The sequence below is a fragment of the Macrosteles quadrilineatus genome, unplaced genomic scaffold, assembly GCF_028750875.1.
Source record: "Macrosteles quadrilineatus isolate MER2022 unplaced genomic scaffold, UCM_ALF_1.0 Scaffold_7__1_contigs__length_78375512, whole genome shotgun sequence".
Classification (NCBI taxonomy): Eukaryota; Metazoa; Arthropoda; class Insecta; order Hemiptera; family Cicadellidae; genus Macrosteles; species Macrosteles quadrilineatus.
Genome location: NW_026542600.1, coordinates 17,235,268 through 17,256,604, shown reverse-complemented (window position 1 = coordinate 17,256,604; position 21,337 = coordinate 17,235,268). Strand labels below are relative to the sequence as shown.

At 31.9% G+C, this 21,337-nt stretch overlaps 1 protein-coding gene across 1 annotated transcript in view; it reads left to right on the top strand.

Moving 5' to 3' along the window:
• The first annotated feature begins 589 nt into the window (after positions 1-589).
• LOC128998829 (uncharacterized) overlaps positions 590-21,337 on the top strand; it is a 45,953-nt gene continuing 25,205 nt past the window's right edge. The window contains exons 1-2 of the mRNA XM_054425186.1: positions 590-803; positions 2,307-2,402. Coding sequence (XP_054281161.1) covers positions 590-803; positions 2,307-2,402 — 310 coding nt within the window. The remainder of the gene's footprint in view (positions 804-2,306; positions 2,403-21,337) is intronic.

Here is a 21,337-nt window from a genome sequence, read left to right as displayed (position 1 = left end):
CGGTTGTATTACGGTATTACTTACGAAAGAATTGCCATTAAAGATCAAATGAAATGATTTACTATATTTCATTGTTTAATTTATAAGAAAAAAATCTGTTTTTAGGCTACTGCATTTTATAAACCAAACTCGAATCTTGCTTCCTTGGCCTATTGTATAATGTTATCCTGTTTGTATGAGGTGAACTTATTTGATTAGTGATTGCATTAATGAATTATCAGCAATACAATTAGCTGTTAATTATAATTTAAATGGGTCAAACCGTGAGTCTATAAAGGTTCATCTCGTCATCTCAAGAGTATTTAATTCTGATCTCTAACATGAAACCCAAAAGGCGAGTTTATATTTAGATGTTAAGATATTTCAAAACTAAACGTAAATCACCATTACTGTATGTCCCAACAGTTATTTTATGTGTATCCCAGTCGTAGCAACCATATTATTCTATTAAGCCCCCCACACACTACCAGACCAGACCTCCAGACCAGACCGTCTGGCTGAAACCAGACTGTCTTGGACGGCTCTACACACTCCCAGACCAGACGGTCTAACATTCGTAATCGAGAGACCGTGGTGAGAACTCCAACAAATGGATGAAGACTGTCACGATGGTCGGCCGTCTGACAGACAGCGCTACACACTCACAGACCAGACAAAAATAGTGGTGGGGGAACCTCAGAACGTCTGTGGTCTGAGGGTTCAACCATCAGACACGCAGACCGTCTGGTCCGAGAAAATCGGTCTGCAGACAGCCCCACACACGATAAGACAAGTGCCAGACGACAGACCAGACGGTCTGGTCTGTAGGTCTGGTCTGGTAGTGTGTGGGGGGCTTTAATATAATGATCGAAATTAATTAACTTATGCAAGAAGATTCAATATTTTAATACTAACTAATATAATTAACTATTATCAAAGCAACCATCACCTATAATTTGGAGAAAATAATTAAGTATCAACTTATTCATTAGCTGATTTGGAGTTAGGAATCACTTCTCTATTTCACAGTAAATATTCTATATATTGCCAAGTAGTTATATAAAAGTAGGCTAGAGTAAGTTTAAAGTATATTTAACTATTGTCAATTCCAAGAATTATTATGTCAGTTTGTTTTTTTTTTTTACTTAACCTCAAAATTTGACAGGTCTGAACACATGATCACACTACTGCCAAATAGGTTCATCTTCAAAGACATTCCACCTTAACTGCTTCCAGCTAAAAAATCCAAATGTACTTGTTATAGGACTTTATTAAAGAACATGGGCAGCATTAGTGTATTGGCAATCGAAACATCATTATATACCGTACTGATATTATAAAGCTGTAAGTGTGTGTTCGTTATTTGTTTGGGACTCAATCAAGAAATGACTCGAATTGGGTTGAAATTTCGCATGATCATAGCTCATTTTACCCATTAATAAATAGGCTGATTATTATTCCAATAGTTATTTGTGTAACTAGTGGGCGAAGTGGCGCATTGCTGCATACGAGAGAAATGTGTACGCTGTTCCGTGGGCGAGTGTTGAAAGTTTATCGAGTGCGGCAGAGGTAGTTTGAACTCGTGTTACACATATTTTCCCAACAAATCATATAAATCATACATCTCAAACATTTTAAATTTAAAACAATAACGTAGGCCTAGTAACTAGTCCTAGGGTCTTTCAAAAATTTTTTTAGGTTAAGTTAAATCCAAACATTGAACGAAATGGGAAACGCTATGGTTCCACAGACTGCGGAACTTCCGCCATGCGGTGCGTAATTTTCCGCAGCGTAAATCTGGAGGGGTGGACTAACTGCGGAAATAACGTTGCGGAAATTCAATTTTGTCCAAACTAGCAACGAGTAGGGGACACAAATATTTACCATAAATACTATAAAATAATAGGCTATTAGGTAATATTCAGACTTTATATTTAATTGTGGTTACTTTTATTGTCAACTGATGTTAGACATAGTTCTTAAAAATCACCTTATTGATTTTTATGAGGATGGTGATGGTAAACATTAATAAAATAACAATTTGAACTTAAATTGCAGTTTTATTGATACACGAATAAAAAATACAATCCCTAAAAAGAATAAGGTTATTTAAATAATGTTAGGAAACTAAATTATCACAATAATTAATAGGATCGGTCACAATAATTAATTGATGGCTCTTCTCCGCTGGCGGAATCCGCACTGCCAATGCTCTCAGACCAGTATGATTTGTCCGCCATGCGGAACCGAAAATTCGGGATGCGGAAACGCACGTCAGTTGAACCGCATGGGAATTCCATTAAACCAGTGTCGTTGTAATTCCGCAGCGGAAAAAAACCGCACCGCACAGCGGAGATTCCGCATCTTGTGGAACCATAGCTTAATAGATAAGGCTTTTGTCCAGGTCCCAAAACGCAGCTGCCGTGAGTGGTTTCCTAGACTGCGTACAATACACACGGTTGGTGCGTAAGATAAGTTCACGGGAGAGATTACTAGTGGCTACTATGAGGTTATACGATGATTTAGATAATGAAATGTATACTTTGGTCAGTTTCGAAGAAGCGTAAGCAGTGATAAGTACGTGATTAGGAAATGTAGTGGCCCTCGCGGAAGTTTAAACCGTAATATTAAAGCAAACATTTCAATTTAAAATGTAAAAAATTAATTATAATTTAACCTCTCCAACTTTGCTTTAACTGTTATTATATTTAGGTCTACCTATTCGGAATTTACCGAATTGACGAAATAGTATACTATTTACGAGTATAACTGCAATAAGCATTTCATACTTATACGCCAACCCCAGGCCGGGGCCACACTTGTAAATTTTAACCAGCAAGACTGTTTTTTCCGTTTTCACGTGCGACGCACGTGAAACAGTTTGACCGTGGCCACACTCGTCTTACGAGATAGATTTTTCGGGCAAACCAGTGAAACTGATAGAGCATGCCACACTGGCAATAACAATCGTCCGTGTCCGTGATACGCACTCCCCCCCCCTTCCACGCTCTCTGTACATGTTAAAACTAGAAACTTCCGTGGAAAAAGTTCAGCGAGATAAGATGAGTGTGTTCACTCACATAAGCCGCAATGCCCCGCGACTAGTTTTACGTGCAACGCCCGTGGAATGTTAGTAGAGAATACACGTGCAATTCCGTTTGTCAGTCTCGCTGGTTTTACCAGCGAGACTGACAAACGCGTTCACGGACGTTTTTACTCTAGTGTGGCCTGCCCCATATACCGTAATGTATCTTTCAAACCCACGGGTAACGCCCGTGGAAAAAAATCAGCGAGATAAGATGAGTGTGGCCCCGGCCGTAAGGACGGGTACTCTGCTAGTAATTAATATACTGTAGGATTATTACTAGGATATTCAGGGGTTCTTAAAATAATTATGGGGGTTCTTATATTTGGGAGTTGGTGTTGTGCTGGCTTGAAAAGAATATTTGTCAACATTAGGTTTATTTACAAATTACAAATATGTGAGGACAAATTAAGTGTAGGGAACATTTAATAAAGGGAATTAAATATTAAAATTACATATAATGTGGGGAATTAACACTACCTAACGAATGATATGAAATGTAATACTATAAATATTTTAATTGTATGAACAACGTACTTACATAATATGATATTTCAACAGACAAATCCAATCTCATAATAAAATAACCTACTCCCGCCGCAGTAAACCTGCATGCAGATAAGCTAATTTCCATTTACCTAGCAAGATTTACACAAAAATATTCCCTTAAAACTGTCTAATGATAGTGATTTAATGATTACCTAAGTTTGCTGCTAAAGTGACAGTAAAGAGGTGTGTTTGCTGGTTAAAATGTCGATAGCTTGGTATGAAATTAACAAATTTCCCCGATTGTATTAGGTACAATATCCGTCAATAAACAAGCAAACTACAACAGTTGATTTAAAAAATAAAAATAACAAAGAGTAATATTTACTTTACCATTTTTATTGAATTTTATCTCCCCGGCAGGCGTACAACCAACGCTTTGTGGTACTAAATGATTTTTTTATAAGACCTACAAAATGGTTTAGAAAGAAATAGAAAAACTGTATGTTTTAGGGTCAAAAATGGGAAATCCCTATTTTATTATTTAACGAAAGTTTAAATAATAACCAGTAATAATAATAAGTTTAATAATAACGTTTAAACCACATTTCATCAACATCAGATTATATTTGCTTGAGTTATCGTGCTGACGGACATATATCTAAAAATGTGGACGGGTGGTGTTTTTGGCTGTTATGACCCTTCAAAACGAAAAAGTAAATCGGTCCTGGGAGTCTTTCAACGAGATCTCCGGTAATAGCTAATATCCTATACAGTACCTTTGAATAAGAAATTCGCTTAACAACCTGATCAATTTGTACTGAAACAATAGAAACAAATCAATAGGCATCATTAAACTATTCATCCAAACCCGCGTGATCTTCCAGAGACCGCTCATATATAACTAATTTTTGTTTCAAGGCAAAGCACAAGAAAATTCACAACCGAATGTTGTATATGCAACACTAGTTACTAGGCCTACGTTATTGTTTCAAATTTAATCACCATTATTTAAATGCGGCCAAAATTAAAGATACTTTTACTATGAACTCAACAAGGTATATAAAACTATTTATTGTTCTTATGAATTTGATTGACTAAATATATAATAAATTATATAAAACAAAATTCACAATAACAAATATACAATAATAATGAAGTGATGATAAAATTCCAAAAAAAAACACAGCTAAGTTATTGGTTTTTATTGTAAAATAAAACAGTGCACTAAGGGAGCAGAAAATATAAAGGCTAGAAACAACTATGTATTAGTAACTATTTGGCAATCTCCTGAGCCGTCCATATATTACTCATGCTAAAGTTTAAGACGGAAATAGCTAGCTCATTACCGGAATCGTCTTTATGCTATTACTCTAGTGATTCAAAGAATTGGCTGCAATACATTTGTTTAACTTAATATCTCAACAATAAGAATTCAATTCTAGGAAGGTCACTATCCCATCAGTTGCCCTCAGTAACGGAAGTGTTTCCTCCCCAAAGCCATTGCCCTTTGCACCCCTCCCCCCACCGGGGCACCAAAGTCATCCTCCTCTCTTACCCACGGGTCAGGTACTTTTTGGGGAGAGAGGTATTCTTGGGGGAAAGCTAGTTGGTGTGCGAACTGAAGCCTAATGAAGCGTAAAAGGGTTCGACCCCGGATTAGGGCCAGAGCTCGCCAGGCTTCCGTTTCCCCCCCAAAAGATTCCCTATAGGTAAATTGAAAAGATTTTGTGGGTAAGAGGGAAGTAGGGAAGTACTTCCTTAGGTACTTCCTTACGTACTTCCTTAGGTACGGTAGGATTAGTAATGATTGTACTTCCAAGAAGGACCTGAGCCCCAGAGCACTCCAGAGCAAGAGCAGGTATTAGATGGATTTAAATCTAAGTTTGGGCTAGTTTAGTTACAAACACCGTGCTAAAAGTTGTATATTTAAACAGTTTTTAACCAATTTTAACGACGATTTGACGACATATGTGTCACCTCAGTTCAAGATACAAAAACAGTGGATATGTATAAATTGACCATCATAATATTAGTTATAGATATTATAGTTTTGTATATACATTATAGCTTTTATAGATAGGCTACTGCAGAAGGTGGGGCCACCATCCGCCTATTGTCACTATAGCTTTCATAAATCACAAACGTTGACGAATTAGTCTCACTTAATATGATTTCAAGGCTTGTTTACATATGAATCCATCCACTCAATAGTACAACAATATTATCCATACAACAGTATATTATATTATTACAGTGATACAATCAAATTTTATGTAAACGGTTAAGGCCATTTACCAAATAAAAATATAGGCATATGGCATATCAAAATGAAGCTTAGAGTGTGTAGATTTTGCCGAAAAGTATTGATATGGACGAACTCCCTAAGGGCTCTGCCCCACAGGCTGATTTTCAAAAGGCTACGCCTTGCATGTTTTGGAAGTTATTATTTGATTAATTTAGTGAACAACAGCTGGCCAATGCAATCGACAATATAGTTTGTTTGTTTACATTTTTGTTTACTTATTTTATTATTTACTTTTACGTTCTTAAAAGAGTCGCGGTGAATGGACAGTGAAGCTATTTATAGCTGTTTGTTACAAGTGAGTAACTAAAGGTGTTCGAACCATGATGACTATGAGATTAACAAACCATGTATGTTGTTCGTTCCAAGAGGTTGTCACCGATCTTTAACAGATCGCAATTTCATTGAGAAGTATTAAAGATGTCGTGAAAGAGAGCTGCGTGTTCAGGTACAACCTCGGCCAACCTTAGGACGTAAGGTATGAAAGTTCCACTGCCTTTAACATCCTTTCACATGAAAATTTCTCGAACTTGGGCCCTTAACGAAACAAACGAAACAAACTTCTCCTCCCTAGAGTGGATGTGCTGTCCATCCACACACTACTAGATGGGGTTGTGGCCTTAGGTGGTTGATCGGGCGAATTTACCGTTTGTTATTGGTTTTATCGATTGATTGATTAACTGATTAGTTTATTATTGGTTTTATCGATTGATTGATTAACTGATTAGTGATAACTGTTGCCCTAGAGCTCTTTCATGATTCAAGAGTTTTCTCTGTTATCTGGCATCAGCTAGTACAGGACTGTTATTGCAGGTAATTGATTGTTCTTTTATCATATGAAATACTATATCTCTTATTTCTAATGCAGTAATACAAGACTAGAGGCTTAATAAGCATTTGAATCCATTTTTTAATGTTTTTGTAAATGCTTAGCTTTTGAATATTGGTAATTAGGGCCCTTATTGACTTTTAAGGCTCTAACAGACTATATATCATTAACTACATAGCCTTGTGTTGTAATATAGTATTTTTAAGAGTTCCAACTATTGAATTAAAAAATTATTAATTAATGAAGTTTATTTCTGCAGCAAAAACTTAAACTCTTGTGAAAGAATCAATTTTTGTTTCATTTTCTACTCAAACAATTGCAATTTTAGAAGTGTTTTTAACAACAAATGATAAGGTAGATATCATTTAATAAATAGTTTACCTTTATTAATCTCCTAAAATGTTATTGTGCAGTAATATAGTATTTGTTAGGTTAATGAAATAGTCAAATTAATATGGAAAACTGCTAATGATTTAAAATGTTTCAACAATCATGAGTAATTGGTTTCAAGAGTAATAATAATCTAAAAATATATAACCCTTTGCATGTAAAGAAGGTTTAATTAAAACAATAAATATAATATATATGCTTTTATTACCTTAAATAATATTATGTTATTATTATACAATATTTAAATATTTACATTCAATATAATATATAAACCAATATTCTATTTACAATATTTATACATATTATAGTTTTACTTCATTTTGAATGATCCATTGCTTCATTAAATTGACATTCTCAAAAGAACATGTCTTATGTGGTTTATTATGAATACATGTTGTTGATGGATTATATGTAGTTTTCAATACATTTAAAGATGGGCAACTGTAGTCTTCTATATTTAAAATCTTCTTGTCATTAATAAAGTTTTCAACAATTGTCTGTTTTTCTAGTCCTTTAACAAATATTTCTTCAAAATCATTGGTACAGATTTCAAATATTCTTCTTATTTCTTTATAATTTATGTAACCATCCTTCCAGTTATATCCATGATGTTTATTTTCAAGCCAGTTTGCAACTTTTTGTTGGTCTTTAGACAATTCAAAGTAATTATAAGGTGGTTTAAATGTAAAATTTTGAATAGTTATTGATGTAAATGATAGAAATACAATTTCCTTTATAACAAAATCATTAAATTTACCTCTAAACCCTTGAAGATCAACAATAACTGACTTGGAGTACATTCTGTTCACTAAATGAATAAAAGTGTTGGTTGTTCTTTCATAGTCAGTAACATGAGATGTAGGATGTACCTAAATGTACACAATATGATAAAATTTGAAGTATAACCTATATAATGGTTTATTCACCTTTGTATCTCTTCATCTTGTTTCTTGGTGGTCCATTGTCAATAGAATTTCCAGGTCCTAGGTAATTGAAGCTGGGTATAGTGAGTCCTGCAGACGGCCGAAGTCCAGGATCCTTTATTGAAACACCTGGTGATAGGAGTTCATCTTCCTTCCCTCTTCTTTGAATGAAGTTGAGGACGATCCATAAACCACGGTGTTTCTTTCTTCTAGATCACTGTTCTCTCTACCATGTTTAACACTAAGTACAAGTAATAATGTCTGATATCTCTCTGCCATATGCCCTAGACCAACACTTATATGTCTTTTATTCTACATCTGGCCTTTTACGTGATCATTTGAAGGCCTGTGTATACACAATATTTAGTACTGAAATACCTTGGAGAGAAGAGCATTAGAACAGGTAATTGTATTATGTCATCAAACGTGACATTAGATTAAACAATCGGTTCATTTTAAATAGGTTTAGTACCATATCTTATCAGTCAATGTATTAATAATTAATTAGCCTATCTATTAATTAGATAAAACCAATAACAAACAGTAAAATTCTTTTCGGTAGTTTTAACAGAAAAAAACAATCAATATAGCATCTTTTGGGTAGGTATAGTACCATATCTTATCAGTCAATCTATTAATCAGTAATCAGCCTATCTATCAATTAGATAAAACCAATAAAAAACGGTAAATTCGCCCGATCAACCACTTCAAGCCACAACCCCATCTAGTAGTGTGTGGATGGACAGCACATCCACTCTAGGGAGGAGAAGTTTGTTTCGTTTAGATTGGTTGATTAATTATTAATCGATTGATTGGTTTTTTAGTGATTTTAGTGATTTGAGTGATTTTTAAGGCATTTTTTGTGATTTTCCACCTATCAGAATGGTCAAAAAGCGTTGGAAACTCAGTTTTTAAGGATTAGAGACTGTTTATTTATAGAATATTGGGATTTAATAGCTTTATAACCTTTTAATTAGGTTGAGGCTTTCAAATATAACGTCAGATGATACAAATTGTATGTTTAAAATAATATTTACGTGATTTAGAGGGAAAATAAACTCGTGGAAAACTTTAAATGCAAATATCTCGAAAACTAATAGTGATACAGAGTTGGGATTTTCACTGAATTAAAGCTAATTTTTACCCACATTTTACTAACCTAATTAAATGCATGCGTCTTTAAGGGTTATTTAGTAATCGACCGCCCGCGTTTGAGTTACTACGCGTTGCGTTCCGCAAACGGCAGGCGATAGTCACGATAGTCTTAAACTGTGAGAGTATTCCAAAGGCTATAAATCATTTTCTATTGTATTTATGGTCAATATCAAGCTATGTAAGCCTAGATTTATTAGTAAGGTACCTAAAAGTAAACATTTTAACTCTACATTTATGGTTAAATGACCAAAAAATACGTATAATTAGCATTAAAACTACTCAGGTTTATGCTTTTTACAACATTAAAATGCTTTATTACTGATTTTTGTACTTACTAATTCTTGTTTTCACCATAATATTGTTAATACATATTCTTTATACAGTTCAATACTTTAAAACCATACATTTATACTGAAAACACGTATAGAAAATTCAATTTTCACATGACAAAAACTCGAGGTTCAATAGTCTGTGTATGGTAAACTGTATGGTATTTGTAGTTTACTAATAAACTATTAAGCCAAAAAGTGTTTATGATATTAACCATACATATTAAAGTATGACAATAGATCTACAGCAGCGCGCGGTGACCTTGCGAAATTCCTTTGTCAGCGCATTCTATCGATGTTTGGGAAATACCGTAGCGATTTGGCAGGCAGTTGATGTAACACTATGTACACTTCAATTGAAACTTTTAATAATTAGTTTAATACAGATTATAGCCTCTGATGAATGTATAGATTAACAGGAAGACTAACTAAAGACCTATCTTCATTTAACAGAATACTACGATTGTTATTTGATTTTAAAGGTTCTTTATTAGGATTCTAACTGTTTTAAGCCAATTGTGAACTAACCAAAGGATAATATAGTACCTTTGAGACTCATTTTAGCCTAAAACAGTAAATATTACGTTAATAATACACTTTAAAAGTCTACAATCTGTGACTTAAAATAGTCCAACTCTGAGCAAAATAGCCAACTTTAGACTGATAAGGCTTAAAAAGTAAACATTTTTAATGGCTGAAATATATGTATTACTGTTGAATATATAGCAATAAACATAATTATGTAGTTTATTTCCTCTTAATACTTTCAATAGCTTTATATTTCAGCAAATAAAATGGCGTTTTCGCCACGAGTTTAACAGACAATAAATGTCATAATATTGCAAATTATAGTGTTTTTTATGATTTTTTATGGGATTTTAACATCAGATTAGTTAAACTATACTAGTAAATGATTTGAAAACCACATTTGGAGAGCTTAGAACTGTACAGTTTATTCAGAAAATGGAAAAAATCTATTGCGACAAAGACAGTTCAAACAACAATACAGGCTTATTCTTTTATTTATTTCTCTATAAAAGTAAATTATGACTTTATTTTTGTATATTTCACTGCTTAAGCACCTATTACATGGTATGTAGTGAAGTCTAAGTAATTTAAATGAACAGTTTATCGAAAATTCAAGTATTACCAGTGGTTGCAAATCGGCAAGTAAAACGTAAGAGTCATAGCCTAATCTTGACTTTTTAGTCTTTTTAACCAATTTCATAATCATTTAATGATGAATTAGACTGTAGAATATAATAAAATTACCCATTAAAGGCTTAGTATCAAGGAAATAAGCTCATAAAACCACTAAATGTGGAATTACAGCCATAATATCAAGTGAATAAGCCCATAAATCCATAAAAAATCTCTAAAAAATCACTAAAATCACTAAAAAATCGCTAAAATCACAAAAAACCAATCAATCGATTAATAATTAATCAACCAATCTAAATTAACAACTGAAACAAACTCTCCTTCCCCGGAGTGGATGTGCTGTCCATCCACACACTACTAGATGGGGTTGTGGCTTCAAGTGGTTGATCGGTCGAGTTTACCGTTTGTTATTGGTTTTATCTAATTAATAGATAGGCTGATTACTGATTAATAGATTGACTGATAAGATATGGTACTAAACCTATTTAAAAGATGCTAGATTGATTGTTTTTTTCTGTTAAAACTACCAAAAAGACGATGAGTTTCCCTTTATTCCTAACATGCCTACTGAAATAATGTAATAAAATAGTATTATTATCTCAAGTGTAATCAAAATAACTCTAGTTTAACCTAGGGCCATGTTTAAAATCAGTCTCTTATACCTTTGTCTACCTTAAAGAAGTTTTAGCTGCAAAAAGAAATTTGTCTTAATAGTGATTGATTGTCTGATTGATGATTGAAATAACCTATCAGTATTTTTGTGAGTATAGTTTGAGTTTATCCCGATTTTAGATTTGAATGATGGTAATAAAAAGAAATAATCTGCTGAACAAAATACTAATATCCTTTAGGATGAAGAATCCTTAAACTTAACCATTCTAAAATCTTAAACTAAACTATAAAATGAATAAAGGAATACTCTATATTTCAAATAATTACAACATTCATTTATACACTACTTTATTGAAGAAATACTATACAATTGTTTTACTGCATCCTGCTGCCCAATTAATTGAACACCTGTTCTGAAAATACCAAAATTCCTCTTCACTGTCACTATACAAAGAGTCCCAATAACATTCTTCTAATGTAGCTGAAGCTTCCAAGTCACTCATTATTTTCTTAGTCATACATAGCAGCAAAAAGTATTTAAAACAGCTGTACATTTTCTTCTTCTTAACATGAATAGGTATTTTCAATCCACTAGCATTTAGAGTTGTTTCATCACGTGAAACACTATATCTCTTATTTCCAATGCAGTAATACAAAACTGGAGGCTTAATAAGCATTTGTATCCATTCTTTACTATGCTTTTGTAAATGCTGAGCTTTATTTTTGAAATAATACAGTTCTCCTCTTGGCATTTTCAGATTGATCACATTAGTTGTATTATTACTATAGTGTTGCCAACGTATATTAATAAGCTTCTCATTTTTTAACTCATTATTGAGTTTCTCACTCAATTTTTGAATGTTAGAACCAATTATATAACCAATATATGTGTTAGCATAAAGACAGTCATTTCCCAATTTAACATCTTTGGGCACTTTAGTAAAGATTTCCTCACAAAACTTCAGATATTGATTCTTACTTGTTTTTAGCTCTAAATAATTGCATGGTCTTCCTTTCATTACATTACTTGTAACCACTCGTAACTTATAACCACGAGCTATCTTGTCCATTTCAAATAAATATGATTCTAAATCATTAAACTTATTCTTTTGTACTTTAGAGAAATTTGTTTTTAGATCAGAAAGAATCTTCAATTTGCAGCTCCGCAATTTATCTAAAACCTCACTTTGTGACATAATAAATAAAATAACAACTTACAGATTCACCACACAATGTCTGCTGAATACTACTGGAATCCCAGCCAATAGAGGCCCTTATATGGTATCATTCAATGTGTAATCTATTGTTTTGTTTTGATATCATAGTGGTATCAAGTGTATAGTCTGATAACAGGTTCAAATACTATCTAACAAACTGAATACCTTGAGACCTCATGACAATGACAAAAGAATTTTGCATAACACTAGCATGAAGCTTTCACTAGAGTAGTCTCCATTGCAGTAATTCTTGAGTTTTGTACACATGTTTAAAAAGACACTGTTTACACTTATCAAAACTAATGACAATTGAACTATATTATGTAGATATATTAACATCATTTACAAGTAAATAGGCTTCCAAAATCTTTCTACTCATTTGTCTAACCAATAACACTTAAATTTCAATTCCTTGAAACCATTAGATGTCCCAAACTAGTTGATTGTTGTAGACTAATAATTTAAACTGATAAAGTACTAACTTAAGTCCAATTAGTACCACAAATAACCAATAAATTACCTGCAATAACAGTCCTGTTCTAGCTGATACCAGATAAGAGAAATAACTCTAAAATCATGAAAGACCTCTAGGGCAACAGTTATCACTAATCAGTTAAGCAATCAATCGATAAAACCAATAATAAACTAATCAGATAATCAATCGATAAAACCAATAATAAACGGTAAATTCGCCCGATCAACCACCTAAAGCCACAACCCCATCTAGTAGTGTGTGGATGGACAGCACATCCACTCCGGAGAAGAAGTTTGTTTCGTTTAGATTGGTTGATTAATTATTAATCGATTGATTGGTTTTTTAGTGATTTTAGTGATTTTAGTGATTTTTAAGGCATTTTTTGTGATTTTCCACCTATCAGAATGGTCAAAAAGCGTTGGAAACTCAGTTTTTACAGATTAAAGACTGTTGATTCATGGAATATTGGGATTTAATAGCTTTATAACATATTAATTAGGTTGAGGCTTTCAAATATAACTTTAGATGATACAAATTGTATGTTTAAAATAATATTTACGTGGTTTATAGGAAAAATAAACTCGTGGAAAACTTTAAATGCAAATATCTCGAAAACTAATAGTGATACAGAGATGAGATTTTCACTGAATTAAAGCTAATTTTTACCCACATTTTACTAACCTAATTAAATCCATGCGTCTTTAAGGGTTATTTAGTAATCGACCGCCGCGTTTGAGTTACTACGCGTTGCGTTCCGCAAACGGCAGGCGATAGTCACGATAGTCTTAAAATGTGAGAGTATTCCAAAGGCTATAAATCATTTTCTATTGTATTTGTGGTCAAAATCAAGCTATGTAAGCCTAGATTTATTAGTAAGGTACCTAAAAGTAAACATTTTGACTCTACATTTATGGTTAAATGACCAAAAAATACGTATAATTAGCATTCAAACTACTCAGGTTTATGCTTTTTACAACATTAAAATGCTTTATTACTGATTTTGTTACTTACTAATTCTTGTTTTCACCATAATATTGTTAATAAACAATCCTTATACAGTTCAATACTTTAAAACCATACATTTTTACTGAAAACACGTATAATTCTATTTTTTACATGACAAAAACTCGAGGTTCAAGAGAGCTAATATATGGCATAAATAATGCATAATATTCAAGAGTCTATGTATGGTAAACTGTATGGTATTTGTAGTTTACTAATAAACTATTAAGCCAAAAAGTGTTTATGATATTAACCATACATATTAAAGTATGACAATAGATCTACAGCAGCGCGCGGTGACCTTGCGAAATTCCTTTGTCAGCGCATTCTATCGATGTTTGGGAAATACCGTAGCGATTTGGCAGGCAGTTGATGTAACACTATGTACACTTCAATTGAAACTTTTAATAATTAGTTTAATACAGATTATAGCCTTTGATGAATGTATAGATTAACAGGAAGACTAACTAAAGACCTATCTTCATTTAACAGAATACTACGATTGTTATTTGATTTTAAAGGTTCTTTATTAGGATTCTAACTGTTTTAAGCCAATTGTGAACTAACCAAAGGATAATATAGTACCTTTGAGACTCATTTTAGCCTAAAACAGTAAATATTACGTTAATAATACACTTTAAAAGTCTACAATCTGTGACTTAAAATAGTCCAACTCTGAGCAAAATAGCCAACTTTAGACTGATAAGGCTTAAAAAGTAAACATTTTTAATGGCTGAAATATATGTATTACTGTTGAATATATAGCAATAAACATAATTATGTAGTTTATTTCCTCTTAATACTTTCAATAGCTTTATATTTCAGCAAATAAAATGGCGTTTTCGCCACGAGTTTAACAGACAATAAATGTCATAATATTGCAAATTATAGTGTTTTTTATGATTTTTTATGGGATTTTAACATCAGATTAGTTAAACTATACTAGTAAATGATTTGAAAACCACATTTGGAGAGCTTAGAACTGTACAGTTTATTCAGAAAATGGAAAAAATCTATTGCGACAAAGACATTTCAAACAACAATACAGGCTTATTCTTTTATTTATTTCTCTATAAAAGTAAATTATGACTTTATTTTTGTATATTTCACTGCTTAAGCACCTATTACATGGTATGTAGTGAAGTCTAAGTAATTTAAATGAACAGTTTATCGAAAATTCAAGTATTACCAGTGGTTGCAAATCGGCAAGTAAAACGTAAGAGTCATAGCCTAATCTTGACTTTTTAGTCTTTTTAACCAATTTCATAATCATTTAATGATGAATTAGACTGTAGAATATAATAAAATTACCCATTAAAGGCTTAATACCAGGGAAATAAGCTCATAAAACCACTAAATGTGGAATTACAGCCATAATATCAAGTGAATAAGCCCATAATATCAAGAAAAAATCTCTAAAAAATCACTAAAATCACTAAAAAATCGCTAAAATCACAAAAAACCAATCAATCGATTAATAATTAATCAACCAATCTAAATTAACAAACGAAACAAACTTCTCCTCCCTAGAGTGGATGTGCTGTCCATCCACACACTACTAGATGGGGTTGTGGCCTTAGGTGGTTGATCGGTCGAGTTTACCGTTTGTTATTGGTTTTATCTGATTGATTATCTGATTAGTTTATTATTGGTTTTATCGATTGATTAAGTGATTAGTGATAACTGTTGCCCTAGTTCATTTATATTGTTAATTGATCCATTTAGGCATGTAATCAGGTTCTTTTGTCCTGGTTTGTGTCAAAGACATTTTAGCTACAAGTATAACTTTTAATATGTGATAATAACCTAAATGCATAACAAATACTTGTATAGTCAATACTCTTGAGCATATGTCATAAAACCATAGTCTCTAATATAGAATTAAAACACTAGTTGTCATTCAAACACAAAGGAAATAGATAACACATTAAAATATGGATCAATATTTTTATTTATTTGTAGGAATTTACAATATGATAAGTTGTTATACAGTACTATTTATATGTATTCCAAAACATTTCCCAAGTATGGGGAGCAACATTAAAGTATTCAGAACATGGCTGTTTAATATAGTAAGTATAGGTTCTAGCTTTTATAGCATTTTTTGCTGAAGGAACCTTGCAGTATAATTCGATATCATAGTTAGAAGCTGTATATAATACACAATTTGTAATCTCACACTTCTCTTGATATTTTACATCAGTTAAGAAGTTCTGACCTGCAGCTAGAAGTTTCCATACTTCAAATAAAGGCTCTGTTAATTTTATTTCATCCATAAAACAAGCATTAGAATGTACTAATGAAGAGAAATTGAAGGATGAATTTTCATTTATTCCTGTCAACCGGGTATAATTGAAATGACAACTTATTAAGCTTTCAATTATCATGCTTTTACCAGTAGACGGTGGTCCTTTAAAAAATAAATTATTTTTCTTACCAGATTTTTTGTGAAAATGGTCGTAGGTTATGTTAGCGAATTCATGAACATCAATAGAATTCATTTCTAACCATTTTATTAATTTGGCCATTTGCTCTGAAAAATTAATGTCATTGGATATTTTTTCGTAATATTGCTTGGCTCTTTGTAACCTCTGGAATGATGTTTCCCCAAATGATATCATCTTACTGGTTTGAATAGCAATTTTGATTCTATCATTTGAAAACTTTTTAAACAAAAATTCTTGTCCATTAGGTTCAGCAGTTAACAAAATCTTTGCTGTTGATTCGGTAAAGCATTTATTTTTCAAAAACAACTCAATCAAGTAAGCATTAGTGATGACAATTCCATTGTTTGTTGATCCTTCAAAATCACTATCACATTCATCAAAATCTTCAAAACTAAATTGATTATTTTTACTATGCTTACTACAACAAACTAATGATTTATCTTTTTCTGTTAGAAAATCTGTAACGACTTCTCTACCATTTCCACTATGAAGGTAGTTTTGTAAACATTGAATACAACCAACATTCTTTATTTTATGTTGTACATGTGAAATATCAATACCTAATTTGGAATTGGTCTTAAACTTTCGATGAGAAGCTATATATAAAAAATGCCAATGATCATTTGTAGTACCTTTATGTAGGACAACTATCTTCCATGGTGTATAGAAGTCCTTTTCACTGGAATCCATTTCATCCTGTTGTGATGTTGATGAAGTATCATTTCTTGATGATGTAGATTGGGTTGGTGTATAGATGTCTTCTTTCTTGAAGTAGCAGTCAATCCTCATTTTCTTGGATTTCTTGGATTTTTCTTCCAAAGCAGAAGTTTTCTCAGACGATGTTTTTAGTGAAAAACCACATCCTAAACGCATACCATCAACAGTATCACTGTAACCCGGAATAACACTACGATCGTAATCTCTTGGTAACAATGCCATTATATGTAAACAATGTACGGATTTGTGAAGTGACATTATTATGTTAGGAAAACCAAAACCTATTCACTAAAGAAATTCTATACATAACACTCTGCGTATTACTCAACACTATTCGGAACTTATGTTCCATCTACTTAAATAGCTGCTAGTTATCTGTATTCATGATTTATCTTTAGTTTGTAGAACAAATAACCTTGGATTAAGATTATAAACCTTATCTTAGTACACTTGTTAGGAACAAAGGTTTAAAACAAAGGGAAACTCAGCATCTTTTAAATAGTTTTAGTACCATATCTTATCAGTCAATCTATTAATCAGTAATCAGCCTATCTATCAATTAGATAAAACCAATAACAAGCGGTAAATTCGACCGATCAACCACTTGAAGCCACAACCCCATCTAGTAGTGTGTGGATGGACAGCACATCCACTCCGGAGAAGAAGTTTGTTTCGTTTAGATTGGTTGATTAATTATTAATCGATTGATTGGTTTTTTAGTGATTTTAGTGATTTTAGTGATTTTTAAGGCATTTTTTGTGATTTTCCACCTATCAGAATGGTCAAAAAGCGTTGGAAACTCAGTTTTTACAAGTTAGAGACTGTTTATTTATAGAATATTGGGATTTAATAGCTTTATAACCTTTTAATTAGGTTGAGGCTTTCAAATATAACGTCAGATGATGCAAATTGTATGTTAAAAATAATATTTACATGGTTTATAGGGAAAATAACTCGTGGAAAACTTTAAATGCAAATATCTCGAAAACTAAAAGTGATACAGAGATGGGATTTTCACTGAATTGTAGCTAATTTTTACCCACATTTTACTAACCTAATTAAATGCATGCGTCTTTAAGGGTTATTTAGTAATCGACCGCCCGCGTTTAAGTTACTACGCGTTGCGTTCCGCAAACGGCAGGCGATAGTCACGGTAGTCTTAATATGTGAGAAGTATTTCAAAGGCTATAAATCATTTTCTATTGTATTTATGGTCAATATCAAGCTATGTAAGCCTAGATTTATTAGTAAGGTACCTAAAAGTAAACATTTTAACTCTACATTTATGGTTAAATGACCAAAAAATACGTATAATTAGCATTCAAACTACTCAGGTTTATGCTTTTTACAACATTAAAATGCTTTATTACTGATTTTGTTACTTACTAATTCTTGTTTTCACCATAATATTGTTAATATACAATCCTTATACAGTTCAATACTTTAAAACCATACATTTTTACTGAAAACACGTATAGAAAATTCAATTTTTTACATGACAAAAACTCGAGGTTCAAGAGAGCTAATATATGGCATAAATAATGCATAATATTCAAGAGTCTATGTATGGTAAACTGTATGGTATTTGTAGTTTACTAATAAACTATTAAGCCAAAAAGTGTTTATGATATTAACCATACATATTAAAGTATGACAATAGATCTACAGCAGCGCGCGGTGACCTTGCGAAATTCCTTTGTCAGCGCATTCTATCGATGTTTGGGAAATACCGTAGCGATTTGGCAGGCAGTTGATGTAACACTATGTACACTTCAATTGAAACTTTTAATAATTAGTTTAATACTGTAAATAGCCTCTAATGGATGTATAGATTAACAGGAAGACTAACAAAAGATCTATCTTCATCTAGACGAATGCTACGATTGTTATATGAATTTAAAGGATCTTTATTAGGATTCTAACTGTTTTAAGCCAATTGTGAACTAACCAAAGTATAATATAGTACCTTTGAGAATCATTTTAGCCTAAAACAGTAAATATTATGTTAATATACACTTTAAAAGTCTACAATCTGTGACTTAAAATAGTCCAACTCGCAGCAAAATAGCCAACTTTAGACTGATAAGGCTTAAAAAGTAAACATTTTTAATGGCTGAAATATATGTATTACTGTTGAATATATAGCAATAAACATAATTATGTAGTTTATTTCCTCTTAATACTTTCAATAGCTTTATATTTCAGCAAATAAAATGGCGTTTTCGCCACGAGTTTAACAGACAATAAATGTCATAATATTGCAAATTATAGTGTTTTTTATGATTTTTTATGGGATTTTAACATCAGATTAGTTAAACTATACTAGTAAATGATTTGAAAACCACATTTGGAGAGCTTAGAACTGTACAGTTTATTCAGAAAATGGAAAAAATCTATTGCGACAAAGACATTTCAAACAACAATACAGGCTTATTCTTTTATTTATTTCTCTATAAAAGTAAATTATGACTTTATTTTTGTATATTTCACTGCTTAAGCACCTATTACATGGTATGTAGTGAAGTCTAAGTAATTTAAATGAACAGTTTATCGAAAATTCAAGTATTACCAGTGGTTGCAAATCGGCAAGTAAAACGTAAGAGTCATAGCCTAATCTTGACTTTTTAGTCTTTTTAACCAATTTCATAATCATTTAATGATGAATTAGACTGTAGAATATAATAAAATTACCCATTAAAGGCTTAATACCAGGGAAATAAGCTCATAAAACCACTAAATGTGGAATTACAGCCATAATATCAAGTGAATAAGCCCATAATATCAAGAAAAAATCTCTAAAAAATCACTAAAATCACTAAAAAATCGCTAAAATCACAAAAAACCAATCAATCGATTAATAATTAATCAACCAATCTAAATTAACAACCGAAACAAACTTCTCCTCCCTAGAGTGGATGTGCTGTCCATCCACACACTACTAGATGGGGTTGTGGCTTCAAGTGGTTGATCGGTCGAGTTTACCGTTTGTTATTGGTTTTATCTAATTAATAGATAGGCTGATTACTGATTAATAGATTGACTGATAAGATATGGTACTAAACCTATTTAAAAGATGCTAGATTGATTGTTTTTTTCTGTTAAAACTACCAAAAAGACGATGAGTTTCCCTTTATTCCTAACATGCCTACTGTAATAATGTACCGTATAGTATTATTATCTCAAGTATAATCAAAATAACTCTAGTTTAACCTAGTGCCATGTTTAATAAATAAGTGAAATCAGTCTCTTATACCTTTGTCTAGCATAAAGAAGTTTTAGCTGCAAAAAGAAATTTGTCTTATTAGTGATTGATTGTCTGATTGATGATTGAAATAACCGGATTTCTGTGAGTATAGTTTGGGTTTATTCTGATTTTAGATTTGAATGATGATAATAGAAAGAAATAATCTGCTGAACAAAATACTAATATCCTTTAGGAAGAAGCATTGGTCATTGTTTGATATTAGTGCTAAAGAAACCCATATTACTATGTATTTTGACAGACTTTCTTAGTACAGTGGGAAACTGTATAACTGCAAATCCTAAATACATATTTTATTTTGGTGACAGTTGTTTAATGTTTGTTTTACACTATCAAAAAGGTTTCTTTTAGTATAAATTCATAAAGTGTAAAATCCAGCAGTAGAACCATGTACTGCGTTGTATTTCTGAAATGCTTCCTACTAAACAAGAAAAGGCTATGCAGACAGTCATAATTTACAAAGATTGCCCTTTGCTATGTGACAGTTATTTATCATTCTATAAACTACATGACAATACCATCATTTAAAAGTTTAAATGGTGCAAATTGGGCAATAAATGGCAAAGTTATTACCATAATAAAATATTCCTACAAAACTGGCCAATTCTTTTGAAAATCATACATTTCTTGAAATAAAAAGTTATTTAAACCCAATAATGGCAGTTTTGCCATAAAACACCCTTGGTTTAGATAACTTAAATGTATTTGACAAGATTTAGAGCAATTATAAGGTGTATTTCTTGAAAAATGTTGTTTAACAGTACCAGCGATTCATTTCAGACTATAATCTGGTGTATCGAATTTGATCTCAAAATAGCCCAAATTGTTTTTTTGAGTTTTAAATGAGATTTTTTTAAACTAAATAATATTTAAGACTAGGCTATTCAACATTTGGCCCAATAAAAGTCCTTTTCCAAAGAATAATCCTCATTTAATGTAAGTTGTAGCTAGTTTCACGCGTAA